Here is a 23,499-nt window from a genome sequence, read left to right on the forward strand (position 1 = left end):
CGATTGAACCGATTTATATAGACTGTAACTTGTGTTCTATTTATCCGATCAGGGTCAAATTTTGGGATCTGAGATTTTATATCAAATTCTATTATATTGGTAAATTTCATGGGGATACTCCAATTTTTGCAAAAATTTTTGTTCCAGAGTTATATGATATAGTAGTCCGATCCCAAAGATTTTCATACTTTATCTCACCCGGGTAAAAAAAAAGCTCCCAAAAAAAATTTCATACCGATAGCTCTTAAGATGGCTGAGTAAAACGCGTACGCACCGACGGACAGACGGACATGGCTATATCGACTTAGCTTCTCATGCTGATCAAGAATATATATACTTTATGGGGTCGGAAACGTCTCCTTCTGTGCGTTACAAACATCTGACCAATTTTATAATACCCTCTGCAAGGGTATAAAAATACTACAATAAGAGTTGTATAGTGAGTGACGTTTGTTCCTGCAAGTTGCAATTCATCACATGGAGGCCGACGATAATGATGATGATTTTGTACTGCTGGTGGTTAAACTTGATACGCTACATTGGTAACAGTTTGGACATAACACTTCGTTCATATGGAGGTCGGCAATGTTCCTGCTGGTACGTCTACAAGTCCTACGATGTTTATATGAATTGGAGGCCCATCACACAGCAATATATTGTGCAACTTCAGAACAAGAAATAGAATGTGCTAAAAGCCAAGTAACTTAAGATTTACTCTAAAATATTCAGTGGGAATCATAATGAACGTATCTAAAATCAAAACATCCCAAGTTTTCTTTTCAATTATTTCCGCAAATTTTTTTAGACCAACATATGGTCTAGAGATGCGCGCATTATAACAGGTGACACGGCCGTTATGACATTTTAAATAAATTTTTGTTGAAAAATGAAACGAAAACAAAATACTGTCAATTCTGCTAACAAAATGCTTTAAAATATTTGGAAATATTTTTTAGATCTATTCATGGAAATAAATGCACTTTTTTAAGAAAAATCTTTAAATACCGTAGTTATTAAAGTCTTTTAATTGAATTTAATGAATAAGTTCAAAATAATTTTTGATGATAAAAAAACATGCAACAAACTTCGAATTATGAATTGTGGACAAAATTAATGCCTATTCCATTAAAATTGTTAAATGAAAATAATAGATGTATTAGTGTGTAAAAGTGTAACTGTGTAAAACAGATATCAATGAAATCTACTCTCAATTTTGAGAGTTATAAAGTCAGATCTTTTGAAAAATAAGTTTAGAAAATAAAGAACGAAATAAGTAACTATTTACAACTACCTAGAACTTGCATAGAACTGTAGAATTTCAAAATCTGGAACATTTTTTGCGAGAAATGATATTGAATTGTTTACAAACCGTCCAAAATTTTCGTAAAATGAAATCTTTTTAAAGTCGAAAAGGTTTTTAACTGGAATCTTCTTCTTTGACTATATGAAACACTTTAACAATTAATTTTATAACAAATTGTTAAAAAATATATAAAAAGTACATAAAATACTAATTTGAAGTTTATTAATCCTTATAAAATTTATACTATATAACCTTCAAGTTCGTGGCAGATCGTTTAACAATTTAGTTTAATTAATTTTGTCCATCCAATATCCAACAAAAAACCGCTGTTCATGCAAAAGAGAAAAAAAGAGAGTAAAAATCGTGAGAAATAGTCGGAATCGAGCAAAAGAGTCAAACTCCGACCATGGAGTCGAGCAAAAGAGTCAGACTCCGACAAAGGAGTCGAACTCCGACCATCCAGTCGAGCAAAAGAGAACAAAGAGAGAGAGAGAGTGAGAGCTGCCACTCTCTTCCTCTGTTAACACGCTGTTAACATTTATGTAGTTGAGCATTTTTGAATGTGTGCAAATTACCTGAATGGGAAAAAAACAATATGCCTAAAAGTATGCTCACACTGACAACAGGAAATTGTTCACGTTGCAAATGTCCCTTATTGAGGCTTACGTCGCGACGTAATTAGGATGGCGCGAAAATTTAAATTAACTTTGCGTTTGCAATAAAATATACTTTATTTGGATACTGCAATCTTTTCAATTTGGTAATACATTTTCGCTAAAGTGACCGGGGAGTGAGTGGGTGACAACGCAATTAAAGGACCCTGTTGTGATACGACATCCCACAAAATATTGTTAAAATCTAAAAACATGTAGAAGAGACAACGGAACAGAAGTTAAGTCCAACCGGCATTCTTCTTGGAAAGAACCACCTTTTGCATGTGGTCGTCGGCCGTGTGGGTGGTGTGATTTCCGCCCGCATGGCGAGGCACACACTTGTTCATGGGAATGCCTTTCGTCCAGGCATTAGAGGCATGAGGGAACTCGTCCTTGCGATAATAGCCCATGATGCCAGACTTACGGATTTGACCCAGCTCGTAAGTCACTATGGGGCCCAGACCTGTGGAGCCCTTGGCCGATGGCAGAGTGGGAACCTTTGAGCGTTCCATTGTCCGCATGACACACGGCGTATCGCACGAGAGGCAGGCGAGCTCCTGCATCACCTTGACACGACCGGCAGCTGCTGCGCAGTCATCGTTGGTCATTTCCATGTATTTCTGCAGGGCCTCAGCAATGAGTGCCACACGTTTCTCAATGATCTCGCGGAAGTCCTTGAGACCCAATTCGAGGGCATCGATGCCCAGAGTCATTCGAAGATTGTCGATGATTTGTAGCACATTCTTCTCGTTGGAGCTAACAATGTAACGCACTTCACAGAATTGCTTCTCGAGGCGTGCCTTGTACTCTTCCAATTGTTCGAGGGAAACCTTGGTGGCCAACTGTTGGTAGTCAACCTTCTCTGCTAGTAAAAGCTCAACTTCTGTTTTATCTATTTTCAGTTCATCCATGTGGCTTATGGACTTCTTGATCTGGACTACCTGGCTGGATATAAGATCGACCTTAGTGTTAATGTTCTGCACGATCTCGCGATTGGTGGCCGAAGATAGTTTGATATCCCGTACAGTTTCCTGCATCTCATGCGTCAGTTCCATCAGACGATGTGCATCATCTTTGAGAAGAGCGGCGGCCAACTCGTTCACTTTGTTCGTGAGGGCACAAAACTGTGATTTCAGCTCCAGAAACTCGGTCAACATTCGCTCCGGGGAGTAACAGAGATGTTGCTCTAGCTCTAAGGAGGCTTCTTCTTCTGGTTTATCTACTTCGGTGGCTGTAGTCGACTCCTCTCCTGCCATTTCCTCCTCAACCTCCTCCATTTCTTCGATTGCGGCCTCGCCACTTGTCCAGCTTATGGAAATTTCGTCATCCCCGACAGTTCGCATTAGGACACGCAATTGTCGAGCAAACTGACGTAGGAGCTTAGCCCTATCCGGATTCGGTTTGCGATCAAGTAGAAAGTGAGTTACATTATTCAACTGCTTCATGGTCAGCTTCAATTGACCTGTCAGATTCCCAACGAACTGCTGCATTTCCAAGCTGGCCTGCTCTTTCTGCAGTTCCATTTTTGAGATGCGCTTCTCCAGCCGACTTAGGTTATTCGTTATGGAACCCTCGAGGCGAGTGTGGGATACCTTTTCTCGGGTTGAAGAACGAGAAGAGACTCGTGAGGCAACCACTGGCGATGGTAGGGTTTTCTGATCCAATTCTGGTTCCTTTTCCGGTGCAGCCGGCTCTGGTTCTGGCTGTGGCTCTGGCACTGGCTCTGCTATGGGAAGAGCAGGTTCCTCTATCTGTTGCTCGGGCTCAGGCTCTGGCTTCGCCTCAGGGGGAGCCTGAACTTCAGGCTCGACATTTTCTTCTGGTGCCGCTTCTGCAATAACTTCTGGTTCGGGCTCTACAACTGGTTCAGGTTCATCTGGTGCTGGGAGTTCTCCGGCCGGAGCTGGATCGTCAGCAGCCTCAGTTGGAGCACCCTCTGCCTCTGCAGGAGCCTCCGCCGCAGCATTTGCTGCATCATCCTCTGCATCGGCACCAGCAAACAATCGATACTTCGAGGGCTTGCCAACCGTAACTGTAGGGGAGAGGTAAATTTGTAGACATTCCTAGAACGTTTTTGCTTTTCCGCATAAAGTAAACTTACGCAAACTGCTTTGCCTACGTAAACTGGCAGTCAAGTAATCGTCCTGTTCGACGACCTCGTCGATACACTCCAGTTTTTGCGCGAAGTTCGAAAGTAAGACATGCAGCGCATAGAAATTCACATGTCCCGACTCTGGTGACCCAATGGCCACATCGATCAACTCCTTGTAAGTGAACATCATCTTGTTCCACTCCCTTATCCAATGTTTTTATATATATATATATATTTTTAATATATTATATTTCGTTGTGGGAAGTCTCTTTTTGTAAGTTTTCGTTTTATTATACTTTTAGTATGGGAATTTTGTAACAATTCTCTCACGATTAGTTGAATTTACTTGAAATTATTTTCACTACAAACAATTGTACCAAAAATATTTTAGAAACAAAAACTACGAACTGAACTGATCGGCCTCCATAAGTGTAATGGCATTTGGGTGATGGATAGTAATTGAGACAGATTGCAAAGCTAACTGTGTGAAAAACATATTTTTCAATCAATCCGATATATCGATATATTTTATGAATCTTTTGTTTTTAAAATGAAGAAGATAAATAGTTAAAAGACGAGTCTCGAAGGATACATTCTCCTCAAATCTCTTATTGTTACTTTTACTAAATTCTAAAGGATAAGACATTCAAAAAGGTTTTCAAAATCTGCTTTCTGTTTCCTCATCACTATTCAATGTTTACATATTTATAGTTAAAGCCATTGGTTATGTAGAATAATAATGTATACTCAGTGTAAAACCAGACGGCTGGATGTAGCGAGGAAAACACTTGAAGGGGACTCGCTTCTCGGTACTCTTTGTTTTGTGTTCATTTCAGTATTCAGTTTACAAACTAACATCAACATCTCACCTTCCATCTTACCTGGTCTGTACTGTACCTTCAGTATATGCACTAGAAAGCTTTGATTTACTTTGTCTAAGTTAAGAAAGCTTTGCTGCCCAAAGCTCGTTATCAATGGACGATTTTTGGCCGGCAAATCGCATCACTAACAATTCTTATCATTCTGGCACAAACGCTTGTTGCTTCAACGTCTATTGTCCCGATACCGTGCAGTCGGCCCATAAAGATACCGTTACAAAGATAGCTGCTCGGCGGCAGGCGCGTGACAAATTCAAATGAAGACAACATCAAAAAATTGAAATTGAATATAAATCGAACAAGTGACGCAAAAATAATAATTGGATGAAAAGTGTGAGCAGAAAGAGAAAAGCCAAAAGAAAAAAGAAATTAAAATGATAATATTTTTGTGACGTAGTTCAAGAAGTTAATGTTAATCAAAACGTATTTGCATATTAGTGAGTGAGGGCAAAAAAGGAAATCAAGAAAATTCTGCCATTCATTTAAAAGTGTGACAAGAGCAAAAGCAAATGTGTAAAAAAATAAATATTTACCAAACATAGCGATAATAATTGAAAAGAGTTTATGAGACAACATTAATTTTAAACGGAAATTTAAATATATCGAGATTATTACAATACGAAAAATTGTGCTTTGTGGTGGTGCCACGGAAATGGTATTCCTTCCAGTGGTTCAATACTATTTCCATTATTTATGTTTACCCATTTTTTGTGTTCGGGCTGCTTTAGTTAATTTTTCTCGCCATTGAAAAAAACCAAATTCAAATGTTTACGAAAGCGAAAAAAACAAATACCAAAGTGTTAGAGTTTGAAACGTAAACAATTTATTTAAATTTTTTCTTTGTGTGTTTTTAAATGGCTCATAATTGGTATCGGTGAAAAGTAAAGCCAATCAAACTACCCAGCCTGATATTGCAAAGTCAACACGGCCAATCGAGACTTAAATGTGAGAACGCGGACAGGAAAAAGTGTCAATAGTTCAATTGGTAAGTCTATTAACACTAAACCCCATTTGCACTTTGTGCCAACATAAATTATTCATACAAAATAAGTAAGTTGTACCACATTTCGAAATAAACATTGCGTATCAGCTAGGCAGGCCTTTTTTGCTCCCATGGGTTGGAATGGCAGCCGTCTCCAAGACTTGATTAGATAGCAACTCAAAGGCAAAAGCACGAGTCGCAAAAAAGAAAAGGAAATACCAAAGACAAAGGCTTTCTGAATTCGATATCCGCTTTAACTAAAAGGACGAGTGAGAGAGACAAGTCCCACTAATGGGTTTAAGCCGGAAAATCGTTTCTTACCCAACTTTTATTCCAAGAATTCATAAACAATCTGTGGTTGGACATTGGGGTATTCTTTTTTAGGAATGCCAGCTACTTGGGCATCATTGGAATTTCCCTGAAAATTTATATACTTTTTAATTCTGAATTTCATCTACGTTTACCCTATAATAAAGGATTTTCCTTAAACTAAAACTTTATGGAACTATGGAAACTTGGCAGTTAGCCATGGACTTCTGGGTTAAATTGTTTTGAAGGGAGTCCTTCTCTTTCCTGTTAAACGATTTGGCGAAAATTACTTGGAATCCATTCCTTTTTCAATGGAAACAACAATTTGCCAATCGAAAAAATGGTTGGTAGAATAAAAATGGAATCACATTTTTTTTTTAAATTCCTTTTTGGGGGCTGCCAGAAATTTGGTGTTTTAAGGGTGGCAGCAGAATATCGACAACTACTACAACTTTTGTTTTTGTGTAAAGTTTTCAATTATATTAATTTTCATGGGAATCCGAATTTGCAAACAAAAAAGAAGAGGAAAACAAACAAAAACAAGCTCCAACAGTTTCTGTTTTTGGTTAATTTATGTTTGTATATAGGATCCCATTGAACAGCAAGTTGATTAAAGCCATATAAAGTTTATATGAACAAAACGAAACAAAACAAGTTTAACTGTTCAAAAATCTACCATAATTGTGCTTTTTTCTTATATACTATGAAGAGATACACAAATTCCTGTAACCTGTGAGAAACTGTATGAGCCAAAGTGTTTGCTAGACACTTTAAGGACTCTTTATGAACAGGTGTCAAACCGGATTCTTCCTCGATTGGGTTACAGATCCTAAACAAAGGTTAAAGAACTTTCCGGTGTTTGTTTGCTTGACTTGATTTCTCCTATGTATATTGTCCTTCGTCCTACGCATTACGCTTTCTTATCTGCAATATATTCGAATGATTCATTTTTTATATTCTTTTGTTGGCTTGATGGCTGACTAAGTTCATAAATTTGATTGATGATCTAAATTGTTCGGGTGCGCAATAAACTTTCAGTTGACTCTTGAGAGATACAAAAACCAAGAACAAAAACAAAAAACACATTGTGTGTACTCGTATTGTACCCACATCGCAGCAATCGACAATATCGACGACATATGTATCTATCTATCAGGTAAATTGCTTGCATTTCAGGCAATTTAGAGATACACGAGAAGAAGATTCCATTGGAAGAGTACACACCCCCTTTTGGTAAGGTCGTTGGGTCGTCTGATCGTGCTAACATATAAATGGGTAAATAGGCAGAAAAATATATTCAGATATTTCTTTTTGACCGCTGCTGACAATTTCATTTTGTTATATATATACATTTTTTGGTTTTTCTATTAGATTGTGCGTTAATTTATATACCCTTGCCAAAAGTTGTATGACATTAAGTAGCCGTTTGTAACTATATAAACTCTCGATCAGTATTAACAGGAGACTCAATATATCTAGTTTAGTTGTTCATTTGCTTAGGACTTATTGAGATGAAATTTGTTATTTAATCTCATTACTTTACATAGATAAGAGAGTAAGGGTATATAAATTTCGGCATGGTCGATGTTAGATGTGTTGATTCTTTTTTTTTTTTTGCTTGGTGGAGGCCACTTTAAGTGATAAGGGAAAACGTTATGCCGCCATTTTGAGTGTGTATTTATATACACACTTATTTCAGTTTTAGTTATTTCACTAATTATCGAACTAAAAATTAGTCATATTCCCTCTCACTCTTTGCTCTGCACTCATTCTCTGCCTCTCTTCTATATATGGCTTAAAATCATGTTATTTATAATTGCGAACATGGCCAATACATACACAAGAAGAAACTCACGCATATACATAATGATGTTCCATAGTGTTTGTATGATTAAGTAGCCGCACTTAATCTACTTAAACACGCGCTATAATTGATAAATAATTCAACCAACTAGTCAACACAAAGTTACCTATATAAGAATGTCGCATTGATGCCAACATTTTTTCATCATAAAAGTTCATTAACAGATAAAATTGTGTAAATGTGTAGAAAATATTGCCTAACAATGCGAAAATGTAGTTTTAAATTAAGAGTGAATAAAAAGTAAAGGTTTTTTTTTTTTTAAATACCCCTTAAAATATAGTTAATATTATCTACCCATCTCATTGTTGAAAATTATGTTTAAATTACTTGGAAACTGATTAATATGCTGTTATGATATTAATCTTATTAATTGATTTTATATTTACATACGTCTGTCATTTGTAACGTTGTCTTTCTCTATGGAGCTTTTTTGTCCCACACTGCGTATACGTAATGCGAGGCCAACTGAATGAACTCGCACAGATTTTGTATTTATTTATTTTACTGTTCTCCCATTCACTGTGCTATTTTTGGGGTCAACACAAAGTAAATTAAAGAGAAATTTTTGTTCTTGTTTTTTTTTTTTCTCCTCATTTTTTTGATACATTTTGAAATTTACCGACCGAACCCCCCCCCCCCAGCAGCGTGGTTTGATAAGACTCCACACAATACTTTTTTTTTGCGCAGATGTCGAATCGACTAGACGTCATAGTTTTTGTGTTAAATCACCTCACATATGTATGCATACATATAGCATATACTGTGCATATATTCTACATGTATGTGTGTATGTGTGTGTGTGTAGTAGAATTGAAGTTTATATATTAGGCAGACGGCAGACGGCATCGATATCTCATCAATTATTTTGGACACTGAAAGCTTTAAAAGGCGAACGCAACTGCGGGACACACAAACACAAATACACACGTACACACACACACACATACACTCTCTCTCATACACATTTGCAAAATGAAAATGAAACCATTTAATGAAACTAAAGCAACCGGGAAAAAGAAAACAAAATCAAATCGAAATAATTTATTTCCCAAAAAAAAACAGCAACAAAAGAAAATAATTTGGAAATTATTTCACATACAAATTTGACCAAAATTAAATCCGGTATGACCTCAATGACACCTTAATCTCGCATGTGTTTTGCATAAGTCCAATTACATAAAAGTATAATTTTTGATCCAAAATACTTATATGTAAAGGACAAAATCATGTTTTTTTCGTTTGTATATCAAACTTGTTTCCAGCTCAATGAAAATGTTAAAAATAATTGGAAGTTGAGCTTCAGAGTAATCAAATACATTGGCATAATTTAAGATGAAAGATAAATTATATTTGAACTTAAACCACGTAATCTAGTGTATCGAAACGTGTATTCAATTTGTAGCATTGTTTAAATTGTCTTTAAAGTACCAAAGTTCCCTTAATTGTGATATTTATTTAATGGTGAAAAAAGGGGAAAATTTACATATTTTAATATTTTCTGTTAATAAGTTCACATTTTGCATTAAAACTTCTTAATTAATACCAATTTTTGCCATACACATCAATCAACCATGACTTTTAAGTGGTAGGAACAATGGTCTTTATCGTATTCAGCGTAGATTTATCGTCACAAAGGCGTTCAAAGTCCTGTTTTATTATGGGGAATTCAAAAAGTGTGCTGCTCGATATTTGGACAAATTTACAAGAGATATGTATGTAGCTCCCTGCAATTTTTTGTTTTGTTTGTCAGCAACAGTCTACACACATGGTTAGAGTTCATTTTGAAAAGTTAAAAGTCCAATCTAATACCCCAACACTTCAAATTAGTCTGTTTATTAAACACACATGGGGACCTTATCAAGGCGAATACACCGAGTTTATAAGTGCTTGGACATATAAACGTATACGGAGTTTATCGGCAGGTGCAATACATTGCAAAAGAATCCGATTACAGCAGTTTTTTCCGATTCAAATGGCTTGGTTATATATATCTACATATTCTCCTACTACGTACAACGTATTGTATTGCCCCTAAACGAGAACTAAAGGTTGTTCGATCACCCATCAGAGCGCCAAAAAACAAACCAAAGCAATTTGTTGAAGTTGCCGTAAAATAGTATACAAATTGGACTTATCAAAAAAAAATCGAGTATAGCAAGCACGATAACGATTAGAGAGACGTGCGCGCTAAGTGACGAAGCAAAAATTAAAAAAAAAAAAAAACAAACCAAACAATTGAATTTGTCAACGCTCGAAAGATACCCTGTAAGATTGGGTTGGTAAATTGTGATACTACCGATTATGTGATGGTGCCTGGTTAGAACTTTTAAGGCTTGACAGGCCAATATACCCGACTTGTCTAGAGTGTATCTGAAAGTTAAAAAAATGTCGAAAAACCTTTCAATTTCTAAACATTCTCTACACACGCACACATTATATGTATCATGCATGTGTTAGTCACACACATACACACACACAATTCTCGATAAGAGTTAAAAGTTGTTTTTCTGTTTGGGTTTATTTTTGTTGTTTGTTTGATTTGGCCTTTTAGACGGTTCTTTTTCCTGCTTTTACTGTTTGTTGCTGTGGCGATTTTTCACCTGATCTGATGTAATTTTTTTCCTCTTTCTTTCTGTGTTTCTCTGTGAATTTGTCTGTTTGTTTGCCTGGCATTTAACGAATTGACAGCCACAAAATTTGTTAGTACAAAATTATCAATTGATTAAAGAGTAAAATAGTAGCAGAAGCCAAATTTATGACTGAGACGGTAGTTTAAGGGGACTCACAGTAGCCCACATCCATTGGCTAGAAGCTCAAAATGTCGACACACAACTATGGCCCATTTGTAGCTATCAATAAGCTTTATTTAATGCGCTCAATATCTATGGAAAAATAATATACATATGTATGTATGTAGGTACATATATGCTCTATGTTGTTTTTATATATTTTGATTGCAATGTTCTTTGGACTTATCGAACGACTTTAAGCTAGTCTAGAAAATATATCTTCTTATGGTTTTCTTATCGATTGGCGATCAACCAAAAAAATAGACGAGAGAACAACAATTAAAAGTGAATATATATTTAAACAAACTGAAAAATGTGTTTTAAAATCGATTAAGATATTGCTCTGGCAAAGCTTGACTACCCTGACCTGAATTGGGTTAACTTTTGTATTGCTTTAGCTGGCTCACAGTGCGTATACTTTATTATTGAATGAGAACTTATTTGCTTTATAAAATAGGCATGTGGTTTCATGCTTCTTAAACTTAAATTAATAATTTTACAAAGTGCATTTACCAGAATTATTAAGAAAATAAATAAAGTCGAATCACCGACTTTTTTTTCTTCTTTAATTTTATAAAACGCATTTTAGATATTTAAAGTGAAACTTTGCAGCGTCGGAAATGCTCTATTAATACCCCATTACAGGGTATATTTCGGTAAACTAACTGTTTTATAAGTTTATTGTTTATTTGAATAGGAATGACCGACAAGATAAATTCAATCCAATCAGAATCCAACTAAATATTTAGATTGCATCACTATATCCCCGTACTGTGCTTTCGGTTTAGCAAATAGATTCATTAGATTCTTACCTAGGTCAAGACTTAGATACTTTGTGAAATTAAAAGTCTCTGAAAAAAATCAAAGTCATGGTATAAACTAGAACTTTTCGTGATTATGCCTCATGAATTTTACGTCAGTTCCTGGCGTCAAAACATTCAAAGACTACAAAGACCTAAGAGAGCAGCCAAGTTACGTCGAGTTGTCTAAATGATTTACCAGGTACCATGTTATATTGTGTGTAAATACCATATAACAATAATAAAGAGGAAGCTGAAATTTGGCTAACGCCAACGCCCACCGGAGACATCAGACATTCAGAGAGATACCAGAGACCACCTACTTAGCTTCGTTTTAGATGAAATTCGTATGTGTTGATCAAGAGATTTAGATAACAATTAGTTCGCTCAGATTTGTGCCTATAAGTAGAGGGTCCAGGTTGATTTCACCAGACATTTTAGACAAATCATTGAGCTGCAACTAACGCGTTTTCCAACATCTCAAAAAGTGTAATGGAAAAAGGATATCAACGAACTATATTTCTAAGAAAGACTTTCAAGCACTTGTAGAAGAGTGTAATACAAATCTGTGATTTAGTAAAAAAACCCAAACAAAATATATTCATATAGTTCTGATCTGTAGTCTAAGGATCTCAAAGATAGTCAGCATGTTCCTCAACCTATTTAAAACGGGAATATTTCAAAAGGAATTTCGTCGCCAATTGCTTGTGACATTGAGTGGTATGTGTGTACGATAAGGGAAGCAGCAGTGGAAATTTTTCAACTCTCATTACTTGACAAGCTTAGTCGCCAAACAATAACGTAAAAATTCAAATAAGTTCTCCACCACAAGGAACTGTGCGAGTTGTGGGCTTAAGTTTCCTGCATGTGAAGGACTCGCTCAATGTACTATGAGGATTTGGAAAGTTTATTCATATGTTAAATTTCCAAAGTAACTGTTGACGCGGGTTATTAATCCATGACAGGTGTCGGGCATAAGCTCTAATACTTACACATAAATGCTTTGTGTCTTGTCTTCCCCTAGCTGTGCTCATCACCTTCTGTCATGGCATCGCCTTGGGCTGGCTCTCACCCATGCTGCCAAAGCTGCAGTCAAAGGAGGAGACCCCCCTGGATTTCTTTATCGATGTGAATGAGGCTTCCTGGCTGGGAGCTGCGATTAGTTTGGGCGGTGTATCAGGCAATTTTTTCTTCTCATATGTGATGGGTCGCTTTGGACGTAAAGTATCTCTATATGGCCTGGCCATACCTAATACGGTGGGTGTCATGTACTTACCTATTCCATCAGCATGGAATCTAACCCTGTCTCACCCGTCTCTCTCTCTTCCTCTTTGCATCTGTAGTGTATATGGGTCCTATTTTATTTTGCTTCATCCGTTGAGATGCTCTACGTGGCTAGGGTTTGTGCGGGTCTCACGGGCGGTGGCATGTTCGTGGTGTTGCCGATTTTCATTAGTGAAATTGCCGATAATAGGTAAGCAATGGATTTAAGACATCACAAAGTATTGGAATCTATTCAATCCATATTGCAGTGTGCGTGGGCGTTTCGGTTCGTTCTTCACATTGGGTATCAACTTGGGCATTTTGGTGGGCTTCATTGTGTCCTCCCATGTGCCATATCACGTCATCCCGTGTGCGGTTATTGCTTTGCCGCTGGTCTATCTATTTCTGTGCACTCGTTTCCCGGAAACGCCGCATCAGTTGCTCCGTTGGGGTCGCGAGCAAGAGGCTCAGCAATCTTTGCGATTTTATCGCCGTTGCGATGGTCCTGTCGTATCCAAGGAAGCGGAGCGGGCCTATCAAGAGGAATACGATACTATGCTTCAGGTTATAAAGCAACAAGTGAAGGCCTCTGAAACAGTGGGCCTGTCAATTCGAGATTTCTGTAGGTCAATTGATGAGAATTAAGGTCAATTACAATTTAATTACAGACCATTCTATTTTTGGGTGTGTTTCCAGGCAACAAGCGTGCTCTAATGGCCTTGCTGACTGGATTAGTGTTAATGATAGCCAATATTTTCACCGGCACCTTTGCCTTTATCAACTACATGACCAATATTTTCGAAGCTGTCCACACCACTTTAGAGCCCAACACGAACACGATCATCATTGGTGCCGTCCAGATATTGGGCACCATTGCCAGCATCTATTTGGTGGATCGTTATGGTAGAAAACCCTTGTTGATAGTCTCATCCGCTGGCAGTGCCCTGGGAACAGCCGTTTTCGGTCTGTATGCCTTCTTTGCCGAAGAAACCGATGCCGATCTATCGGCATACTCCGCTTGGCTCCCAGTGGTCATAATGGCTGTGATTATCTTCATTGCAAACGTGGGTATCATTTCAGTAACCATGGTGGTTCTGGTCGAGATACTGCCACAAAAGATTCGAGCAGTCGCTACAAGCTTTTGCTTGGGTTGTCTCAGTTTCTTTGCCTTCACATCGCTAAAAGCCTTTCCATTGATGATGCATTATTTGGGCTTGGCGGCAACCATGTGGGGCTGTGCCGCAGTCGCTGCTCTGGTCCTGTTCTATGTGGTTGCCTTTGTCGAGGAGACCAAAGGACGAGTCACTTACGAGTAATGTTAAGACTATTTATAAATTTTGTGTAAGAAATAAAATACATTTACAGATACTTGTATGAAAATTGACTCTCTCTCTCTCTCCGATCCATAAATCATGTGTTATCCTATCTGAAAAGGAACCTCGCATTCTTCTATTGTATTTGCCGTTTAAGGCACATTCAGACGAATTCGTAAATAACGTAACGCGTTCGTTTATCAGCCGCAATCACAATGGCCACAATCGGTGACTCAGCACATAACAGTCATTATTTAATTTATGTTTAGACTTGATAATTCCTCACACTCATTGCGATAACAATAAAATATGCAGATGGATTTGCTTCCAAAAAACCCATACACGCATTCTGCTCGCTCCAAATCAATTTTAGTATATGAAATCGCAGATTTTGCCCCATCTTGATTTTCATTTTAAATGAAAATGTCGCCATTTCCATTTTGAGCATCAGGAAAAAAAAAAAAAATGTGTGTGCAGAGAAAGCCAGTCACACGACCACTAAGTGTTTTTCCCATAGCTTTTTTGTCGTATTTTTGAACACGCGTCTGTCGCGTTGACACTTGCTAAACAAAAAGCACATTGACGATGATGACGACTACGACGACGACAAAGTCGACGACGGCAACTGCTGGGTGGGATTAATGGGAGCGCTTATAAATAATAATGCTAACAAAGCTAACTAATTGTTGACATGACATTAACAGTAGCGTTGGTTGGATGGCTGCTGTTTAGGTACGTAGCCGATGTCATAAATTAAGCCATGTCACAGCATTTTTATGGGTGGATTCCTATCCACTCCCTCGCCCACACCAGCCTTCCCCAGTGGCCACCGACAACAACATCGCGACTCTGGGACATTTCAGTTTGTTTTGGTTTAACACCCCCAAGAAAATAGAGATACAAAAAATGGCAACGGCAAGCCCCTCTTGTTAAACGCAAAAGACGTAATGAAATGTTTTAAATTTTTCTTTATCTCAAGACGTCAGAGGATTGACAATGTGGTGAAGTAACTAGGAAAAAATATATTACAATTCAGACTTTAAATGTGATATCAATTTAAGTAAAAACTATTGCTGAAAGGGCTTCTTTAATGAATGGTGAAGGTGAATTTTCTTGGTTTGAGCTAAACCTTTCGCCTAATATTTTTGTGAATATTTTTGCTGAAAGGTAGAAAAAAACTTCGTCGTCTGAGCCAAAAAACTGCGCTACTTTAGTCGGCTTTACCAAATTTAAACTTTGCTCATGCAGTGTGCCATAATTTCCTTCTGTCTAACATTACAAATGCTTGCTAGACTCGCGACTTTGATAAGAAAATGCGAAACTTTGCTCACGCTTGTCATCCACTGGGCAATCAGCTGTTAAAAGTGTTTTTGTTTTTTGTCGACCCTTCGGTTTGTTGTGTTTTTTTCAGCTTGTTAAATTAACAATTATCTTTGAGTGCAGCACAAACTTGAGTTTTGACATTGAAATGGGGAGAAAAGACAACTATAAATGAGCTTGCCTTATGAACTAGAAGGGAGGTGGGCAACAAGAGAATGTCGTTTAGTGGAGTCGACTCGAAAAATTCCGACAATATGTTTGGCTTCATCCTTTTGGCCATTTAATGTGCGAAACTAATATAAACAATAGAGCAGAAAATTGCTACACACATAGGCAAAGGACGATCGGAAAATAGTGTGTCATACATTATCAAAATCCACTCCACTTAAAACGACAATGACTGCCAACAGGGCGGATGAGAAACGTGAGCAAAAACTGTGCGGATTTAACGACACACAGCAAATTAATTTCCGCAAAATTCATAATTAGTTAGAAAAGGATATGCCCATTTATATAGCTTTCCTTTGTAAAGAGATGTGTGCATTTCATTTGTTGACATTTATATCGAATAACGGGCTTTTGCGCATTTTCCATTAACCGAAGCATTTAAATTATGTATGAAAAAAAGGGAAACAAACATAAGCCAGGATAGCCGAGTTAAAGCATATGGCAAAAGTCATTTACGACAAATGAGCCAGAAGAAAGCAAATATACAGTAGATACATAAACACTTGCACACAAGCAAGTCTTACACATTTTCATAGAGAATTGGTGCCTAAAAGTAGGCAAAATATTTTTCACCCAAAGATGGACATGTCATCATTATTACGTCTGCTCACTTCTTTTCAGTCAATTATAATTTCTGTATTACTTCTTTCAGTAAATGTGACATAACATCAACTATGAACAAAAAAAACTGTCAGAATGCGGCAAGCCAATTATGTCAGAAATCTATTGACTTTGGTATGCCTATTTTGCTGCCAATTAATATCAACCCTCGATGCTGTGGAGAAGAGTGCAACAGCATACACAAGAATGCCACAAGCGGACATGAAATTCAATCATTATATTACAATACCAAACAGCGACTTTCAGTCAGTAGAGTCTTCGACGACAACAGAGGCAACAATAACAACTGCCATAGTTGGCATAGTTAAAGATCAAAAGCTTCCGGAAATCAATAAAACGACGAGAATAAAAACCAATTTATTGGTAGGTAACTTACAAAATATTAAAAAGCTATCATTAAAAGGAACAACTTAATTTAAACACTTACGTTTGCCAAAAAACCTAAAAGAGAATGTAATGAAAGAGTTGAGCTCTTGTGAAAAATTGTTTTAAAACATTTTAAAAATGCTTTTACCCTTTTAATTGTTAAACTTTTAATGGTTTTCACTGTGTACAAAACGAAATTTGCTTGTTTCACTTATTACGAAAATATGTGCTTTTAGTTTACTCAACTTTTAACCTGGCTGAGATCACAATGGTGGTAAAGCGTATTTTAATTGAATTTTGTAGTTGTTTAATTAAAAGGGTGCTCTTTAATATTGGTGTGGCAACATTCTGGTTGTAATTAGTAATCATTCATGCATTTAATCTGCAGAAGCAACAGCAACAGCAACAGCAGCAATTTCAAAAGCCAGATGTTCAAATAACTGAGATAAATGCAAATGTAACATTATATATGAACAAAATTCCACGATTGCAAGTGCATTGGCTGGATAATTTGCCAAATGGTAAGTACCCTTTCACCGACGTATCTCACGATTCATTTGCAATTCGAATTATGTCTTATGTCTTAATGCACAGGCACTTCCTACAATGTGCTTGTCAGTGCTGTGAACAATACACGCTGCCCGGATGCCCCGTGCAGCGAATACGGCATCAAAGAGAAGCCCAAAATGTTTGTTTACCTGCCTCTAAATCCTAATTTGAATGTGGAATCTGTCGACTGCAACTACATGTTTGGTTGTCAGTACAAAGTCACGGTGGAGACATCGAATGCCCTTGTAAGGCATTCCACCAACGTGTTCATTCCGCGTAGGTGAAACTTTTGTCGCCTCCAAGTGCAAAGAGTTTGAGATTGACCAAGATTTGTGTACTTTTAGCATGTGTGTCTGGCAAATGTTCATGTCAGTCGGTGCCAGCGCCACCGAAAGTGTTTACTAAGGCCAAAATGCTGACCAACGACACAATTAGCATCAGTTTCTCCATACAGGCCAGCGAACAGTTGCGAAAGGAGCAAGCCAGCCATTTGCATGAGACATTGAGACCCTATAAAATGCAAATCAGGTAAGAGTGAGACTAAACTTTATTCCTACTTTATGTACTACCATTTCCATAAAGTATCAAATAGGTTTTATATGCATATCATATTTTCAATATTATTCCACATGACGAGTTTTAATTTCTATTTCCGCAGGATTAATGAAGAGACCAACCCTTCTCTACCATGGGGTGGTGTTCTAAAGCATTTGCTGAACACTGTATACAATGTAGGCGAATTGAATTTCAAGCCTACTGCCAAGGGCTTTGAGGGAGTGCTGAAGCTATCACTGGGCTCCCAGTTGAGAGAGAAGGCATCTCTCAATTTACAAGCGGTTATCATAGATCCAGCGGGTTGTGAGGGAGCCCGGAGTGTAACCAAGGTGCCAGGTATTTAAAAGCATTAGGTTACATATTTGTAGAACAACAACACTTTATCTCTCTCGCTCTCTGTCTCTCTCTCTCTGCAGTGCCCACAAATCCTGTTCTACTGGACGATGAAGACACTTTGGTATGCCAAATATGCAAATGTACATATTTCTCTTGTAGTATTCCATAAGAGTTTCCATTTTGTCGTTACAGAACAATTCAGTCATTGTTATGTGCACCTTGCTCATTATTGTGATTCTGTCCGGTTTGCTTTTATCCGTATTCCGACGTCGCCGTGCACAGTCAAAGGCAAAACTTCACAGTGAGGAGATTTATTTGCAATCCTTAGCTGCCACAGCCATAGAGTAAGTTCTTTGCAAGTCTTTCATTACAATTACATAAAGTGTTGTTTTTTCCCCCTAGAATGGAGGATAACATCAACTACGTGGACAAGTATGTGGAGGTAAGTGCATTAGCAGCTGCTTGGAGTTTATGTACTTAACTCTTAATTAATAGCAATCACAAGCTCTGGGCCTGGCCGATATATTCGAAATGCCACATTCAGCCATTCGAATTGGACGCATGTTAGGTGAAGGAGCCTTTGGCTACGTTCACGAAGCTTCGGCCAGTAATCTTAGACGGATGAGAGGAACCACAATTGTGGCCGTAAAGCAACTGAAACGTGAGTCTGAGTTGTTCGCCACCAGATAATATTGAAGAATGATTTAAATTTGTGTTTTATATAGCAAATCCCACGGCAGACGAGGTGGCTGAGTTTTTGGCCGAAATCGAAATGCTCAAGGGTGTGGGTACACATCACAATGTTGTTTGCTTCCTGGGCTGTTGCACCATCAAGGCTCCATATCTGATGATAATGGAATATGTGGGTCGTGGTAATTTGGTTAGTCACATCATCCTTCATGTCAGAAAGATTCTGTTATAATTAGTTAAATTTGCATTTTGTAGCTTAGTTATTTGCGTACTGTTCGCCAAGAGGCAAACAAATTTCGCACCCGGAACGCCAACTATACGACATGTAGGCCCATACAAATATCAGGCAGCAATTCCTCAAAAATTGGCACTGGAAACAATGCGGAGAGTGTGAACTACATCGAGTTAAAGGCGTCCACTCAAACTTTTGGCACCGAAACATCGGATGCATCTACTTCATCGTCATTGCCTCAAATGCGAATGAATGGTGGAGTGGGGCTAAATCACCAGCCAAGAGAACCAATGATATCCTTTGCCGAGAGTAAGTGATTAAGCATGTACCCAAACATTTATATCTCGACAATGACTCAATTAAAACTTACAGCCACATATACGATTGTGGAGGATGACGAGTTGCCATTCGAGTATATACTAGACAACAAGGAGTTGCATAATTTCGCTCTTCAGATTGCAAACGGCATGCGATTCCTGGAAGAGCAGGAAATCACTCATCGGTAGGATTATTAAATGCCACTGCATCAGTTTCTTTCTTCATGCTTCTCAATTACAGTGATTTAGCTGCTCGAAATGTGCTAATTGACCATAACAAGACCTTGAAGATATCCGATTTTGGGCTCTCAAGGCATGGCGTCTATACGAATACAAAAACAAGAAAAGTAAATAACATTATTTGAGTTTGATGTATTAATTGTTAATTGAATTCGTTTAGTTACCCTTGCGCTGGCTGTCCATTGAGGCAATCCGCGACAATCTCTACTCGAGCAAAAGTGACATTTGGGCATACGGTGTGGTACTGTGGGAGATTGGTACATTGGGCGCATCACCGTATCCAACAATAAGTAATAGCGAATTGATACCCTTCCTGATGGCTGGGAATCGTTTAGAACGACCTGAGATTTGTACACCACAGGTGTATACTATAATGCTGCAATGTTGGCTGGAAGATCCCGAGGAGCGGCCCACATTCGATGCTCTCTATAAGGTATTAAGCCCCAAAACCACATATGTGGACATTAACAGTCTGAGTGATGATTACGTATTTCCACCGATTAAAGAGAATTAAGCTTAAGGTATTGTTATTTTTTAAGAGAGATTCCATATTTAAGAGTTATGCACATATCCCAAAAATACCTACTACATGTGTGTTGTTTATGTATGTATGTATCTATTTATAGTCAATATGTCCATTTTGATATATAGAAACAAAATGTCTTCTGCTGGTTTAATCACAGTCCAAATAAAAGGTGAAATTGTCTTATTGGAAATCCAATATTTTTTGAACTTTTCTTGACTAATTAGAGATCTAAAAAGGTATACATAGTAAGCGTTTAGACCAGCAGAAGACGTAATTAATTTTAAGTAATTTAAAATACATTTCCATGTTTATAGCAAATTAAATCTATATCTATTTTCAAAGCTCTCCTTGTTATGCTTTTATAAAGTGTGTGCAATGAGGCAAGCTTCATTATGTGCCGGAACAAAGTCATAAAAATAGATACTATATATGTATGTATGTAGTGTATATATTATTAAGTCATGTAGTTGGTTTTATTTTTTATGCTAACCTTTTTCCTGCTGTATACGAAAGTAAATTTGATGTGCTGTGAGTTTTTCAAGAAACAAAAGAAACAAACTTTGTAAATAGTTTTTCATACATATATCAGTTACTTGTTACATTAAAGTTTGTGAACAAAGTTCATCTTGCAGTGTTTTAATGCTTAATGCCATAGATTTCATTCCAGCTGATATAACGTTCTATATCTTCAGGCGAAACAGTTTTGGATATGAATCGCAGTGCCTGTTTAAAGTCGTCCATGGTTACGGCTGGCAACTACAATAGACACAATTGCATTAAAATGTATTTGATGTCACTTTAACTTGGTTACCTGTTGAGCTTGGATTTGATCAATCTCGGCATGGCTTAGAGCTCGAAGAGGTGCCATAGATGCATAACGACACAAACTATCGACATCAGCGCCCGAATAACCATCGGCTGACTCTGACAGGACCTCAATGTCATGCGTCGTCAGATTGTGTTTGACTTGGCCAATAATTTTGATGATAATTTGCTTCCGTGCATCCTTATCTGGCAATGGAATATACAAACGGCGCACAAATCGCCGACGGACAGCCTCATCCAATTCCTGCGGACGATTGGTAGCGCCAATCACTAAAATACGATTCTCCTCGCTTGTTGTTGCCCCATCCAAGTGTATAAGGAATTCATTTTTTAATCTCAACGAGCTCTCATGCTCGTTTCCAGACCGTTTTGACAGCAACGAATCAACTTCATCAATGAAAATTATCTATGCAGTATTTGATATTCAGTAAAAGAATTTGCATTTAGTTAGTCAACTTACAGCTGGCTGATGGGCAGCGGCCACGGCGAAAAGGGTCCTAACGAGTTTCTCACCCTCACCCACCCATTTGGATGTAAGGCTGGAGGGGTTAATGCTAAAAAACTTGGCCTTAGCCTGCGATGCAATGCTCTTGGCGATGAGAGTTTTGCCCGTGCCGGGAGGACCAAACAGTAAAACGCCTCGCGGAGGGCAACGCACACCTGTATATAAATCAGGACGACGCAAAGGAAGAATGATGGCTTCAAGAAATGTGGTTTTAGCGGATTCTAAGCCGGCAATGTCATTCCAATCTGCAAACAAGAAATAAGTTTTTACCTTATGCATTAGGCCATAATGTTATTGGATACAAAACTTGCCAACATTCTTAAAGTTGTGCATGGATTCCCGCATAATTTGCTCAACCATTTGTTCGTCTAAATGTGCCAAGGATTTTGGAATATCCACACCAGAGCTCGCAGCTTTGTTTGTTAATTCCTTGGCTAGGCTCTTTTCGTCCTCCTTCTTTTCATTTTGCCCTATCGGTGGAACGAAACTAGCGTTTACCCCACGACGTACGCCCAGCGTCTTTTTTCGAAAATTCATTAACTCAAAGGGAGCAGTTGCGGTAAGTTCGCCGTTTACCTGTTGCTTCTTTTTCTGAAAGAAACGAACGTAAGAGCCACATAAAAGTCAGACAAAACAGCTAAAACAACCTGCATTTCGTTGAGTATTTGCTGTTCCCGAGCAGTGCGAAAAAATTCATTAGATGATGACGGCGCAGGCTCTGCATGCGATAGAGTGGGTTGATTGGGTGCATTGCGCGGTAAGGACTTTGTGGTGTTCATTAGCGTAGATTCTGCGTTTGGCTGTGGCATTAAAGAGCGCCCACAAGGCCGTTTATCGGGATTAAACCCAATATTGTATCTAAAAGGTTTACCACTTTCGCCATTTAATAATTTAAGCTCATTGTGCTTGCAACTTTCATATAGCCCACGGCATGGTGGTTCACATTGGTTTTGTGGCTCCTTAAACACGTTTATCCTGGATGGGTTCGTTCGGCGTGAACGCTTCAACAAATTGTTACAGCCTGCAATGCGTTCTTCAAAATATTTATCTCTGGCATTCATTGTACATTTATTTTCGTGGCTTCTTAGTACCTCATGTTCGACCAAAGGGCTTAATTGCCTGCATATTTAATGGAATAAGGATAAATAAGTGAAACGATAATTCCCAAGAATTTTCCATTTACTTACTGCACTTTCTGAGCCAATATTATCTTCTGCATTCTCCACACATTTAGCATTTCGCTCACATCATCGGTGGTCCGCCATATAGCCTCATTGTGGCAAAATGCTTCAGTCAAAACATTTTGTTCATAGCCCGACATATTTTTATTTAAATAATATTGTTGGTTTGCCGGCAAAATTAAAAAACAGCTGTTTTCAGCAGCGAGTACGAGTGAGATGGCAGAATGTTATCGCAGAGCCTGAGCTGGGGTAGTTATCGATTGCTGGCGGTTAATTATCGATCGTGGAAATCGAAATTTAAGTCACTGTTATAAAAAACGGTTCCTTTTAATTAATAGTGTAACTGTAATTTTAAGATAACAACATTAAAATCGAAGCCGACGTGAGAAACCATTTTGGTTGCAGTTTGTGTTTCCATTTGACTTTTTTTTTTTTTTTTGAGTTGCTTTTCTCTGTGTTTTAATTGATTTCAATTGATTTGCTGCTGCTGTCATTACCAGTTTAATTAACCAATACATACGATGTCATGTGAATATATTTCACAGAGATTTCCACACTCACACTCGTTGTGATCATCAGATCTTATCGCCCAACCGATCGGTGTGTGGACTCACGTTGTGCAAATATATATCTGCATACACTTTACTCAAAATATTTACCAACTAAATAGAAAAAAACAAGAGGAAAATTCAAAAGGTTGGTCTCTGTCTGGCCAGTTCATGTTGCTTTGCGCACAATACTGCAGACGCCAAGTGACTCCAC

General features: G+C 37.9%; 4 protein-coding genes across 4 annotated transcripts; 2 read left to right on the top strand and 2 right to left on the bottom strand.

Annotated features, from left to right (window-relative positions):
• Positions 1 to 2,015: 2,015 nt before the first annotated feature.
• Positions 2,016 to 4,480, bottom strand: nis (no individualized sperm). The gene is made up of 2 exons (XM_068294834.1): positions 4,058 to 4,480; positions 2,016 to 3,988 (listed from the first exon to the last, which is right to left on the bottom strand). Exons 1-2 carry the CDS (start codon positions 4,236 to 4,238, stop codon positions 2,196 to 2,198), a joined length of 1,974 nt encoding a protein of 657 aa, XP_068150935.1. The 5' UTR covers positions 4,239 to 4,480; the 3' UTR covers positions 2,016 to 2,195.
• Positions 4,481 to 5,085: 605 nt separating this feature from the next.
• On the top strand, positions 5,086 to 20,850 carry LOC137581306 (platelet-derived growth factor receptor alpha). The gene is made up of 15 exons (XM_068295516.1): positions 5,086 to 5,911; positions 16,447 to 16,778; positions 17,170 to 17,302; positions 17,376 to 17,606; positions 17,675 to 17,858; positions 17,989 to 18,221; positions 18,302 to 18,342; positions 18,414 to 18,565; positions 18,624 to 18,663; positions 18,717 to 18,882; positions 18,947 to 19,101; positions 19,167 to 19,452; positions 19,516 to 19,645; positions 19,702 to 19,807; positions 19,861 to 20,850. Exons 2-15 carry the CDS (start codon positions 16,491 to 16,493, stop codon positions 20,212 to 20,214), a joined length of 2,499 nt encoding a protein of 832 aa, XP_068151617.1. The 5' UTR covers positions 5,086 to 5,911; positions 16,447 to 16,490; the 3' UTR covers positions 20,215 to 20,850.
• Positions 12,120 to 14,313, top strand: LOC137580914 (facilitated trehalose transporter Tret1). Its single transcript, XM_068295063.1, has 5 exons — positions 12,120 to 12,390; positions 12,695 to 12,927; positions 13,014 to 13,144; positions 13,203 to 13,555; positions 13,630 to 14,313. Exons 1-5 carry the CDS (start codon positions 12,318 to 12,320, stop codon positions 14,247 to 14,249), a joined length of 1,410 nt encoding a protein of 469 aa, XP_068151164.1. The 5' UTR covers positions 12,120 to 12,317; the 3' UTR covers positions 14,250 to 14,313.
• Fign (Fidgetin) lies at positions 20,786 to 23,095 on the bottom strand. Its single transcript, XM_068295517.1, has 6 exons — positions 22,744 to 23,095; positions 22,204 to 22,675; positions 21,868 to 22,147; positions 21,512 to 21,801; positions 21,038 to 21,457; positions 20,786 to 20,982 (listed from the first exon to the last, which is right to left on the bottom strand). Exons 1-6 carry the CDS (start codon positions 22,875 to 22,877, stop codon positions 20,863 to 20,865), a joined length of 1,716 nt encoding a protein of 571 aa, XP_068151618.1. The 5' UTR covers positions 22,878 to 23,095; the 3' UTR covers positions 20,786 to 20,862.
• Between the last annotated feature and the right edge of the window lie 404 nt (positions 23,096 to 23,499).

The sequence above is a fragment of the Drosophila tropicalis genome, unplaced genomic scaffold, assembly GCF_018151085.1.
Source record: "Drosophila tropicalis isolate 14030-0801.00 unplaced genomic scaffold, ASM1815108v1 contig_845, whole genome shotgun sequence".
In the NCBI taxonomy this organism is placed as follows: Eukaryota; Metazoa; Arthropoda; class Insecta; order Diptera; family Drosophilidae; genus Drosophila; species Drosophila tropicalis.

Excerpts from the sequence above, each read along its gene's own strand:
- nis (XM_068294834.1), bottom strand. The coding sequence starts at position 4,238 with ATGATGTTCACTTACAAGGAGTTGATCGATGTGGCCATTGGGTCACCA. Across the intron at positions 3,989-4,057 it reads ACGTAGGCAAAGCAGTTTGC|TTACGGTTGGCAAGCCCTCG; the intron begins GTAAGTTTACTT and ends TCTCCCCTACAG.
- LOC137580914 (XM_068295063.1), top strand. The coding sequence starts at position 12,318 with ATGTTCCTCAACCTATTTAAAACGGGAATATTTCAAAAGGAATTTCGT. Across the intron at positions 12,391-12,694 it reads ATTGCTTGTGACATTGAGTG|CTGTGCTCATCACCTTCTGT; the intron begins GTATGTGTGTAC and ends GTCTTCCCCTAG. Across the intron at positions 12,928-13,013 it reads GCCTGGCCATACCTAATACG|TGTATATGGGTCCTATTTTA; the intron begins GTGGGTGTCATG and ends TTGCATCTGTAG.
- LOC137581306 (XM_068295516.1), top strand. The coding sequence starts at position 16,491 with ATGCGGCAAGCCAATTATGTCAGAAATCTATTGACTTTGGTATGCCTA. Across the intron at positions 16,779-17,169 it reads GAATAAAAACCAATTTATTG|AAGCAACAGCAACAGCAACA; the intron begins GTAGGTAACTTA and ends TTTAATCTGCAG. Across the intron at positions 19,453-19,515 it reads AATGATATCCTTTGCCGAGA|CCACATATACGATTGTGGAG; the intron begins GTAAGTGATTAA and ends TAAAACTTACAG.
- Fign (XM_068295517.1), bottom strand. The coding sequence starts at position 22,877 with ATGTCGGGCTATGAACAAAATGTTTTGACTGAAGCATTTTGCCACAAT. Across the intron at positions 22,148-22,203 it reads AAATACTCAACGAAATGCAG|AAAAAGAAGCAACAGGTAAA; the intron begins GTTGTTTTAGCT and ends CGTTTCTTTCAG. Across the intron at positions 21,802-21,867 it reads GCACAACTTTAAGAATGTTG|ATTGGAATGACATTGCCGGC; the intron begins GCAAGTTTTGTA and ends TCTTGTTTGCAG.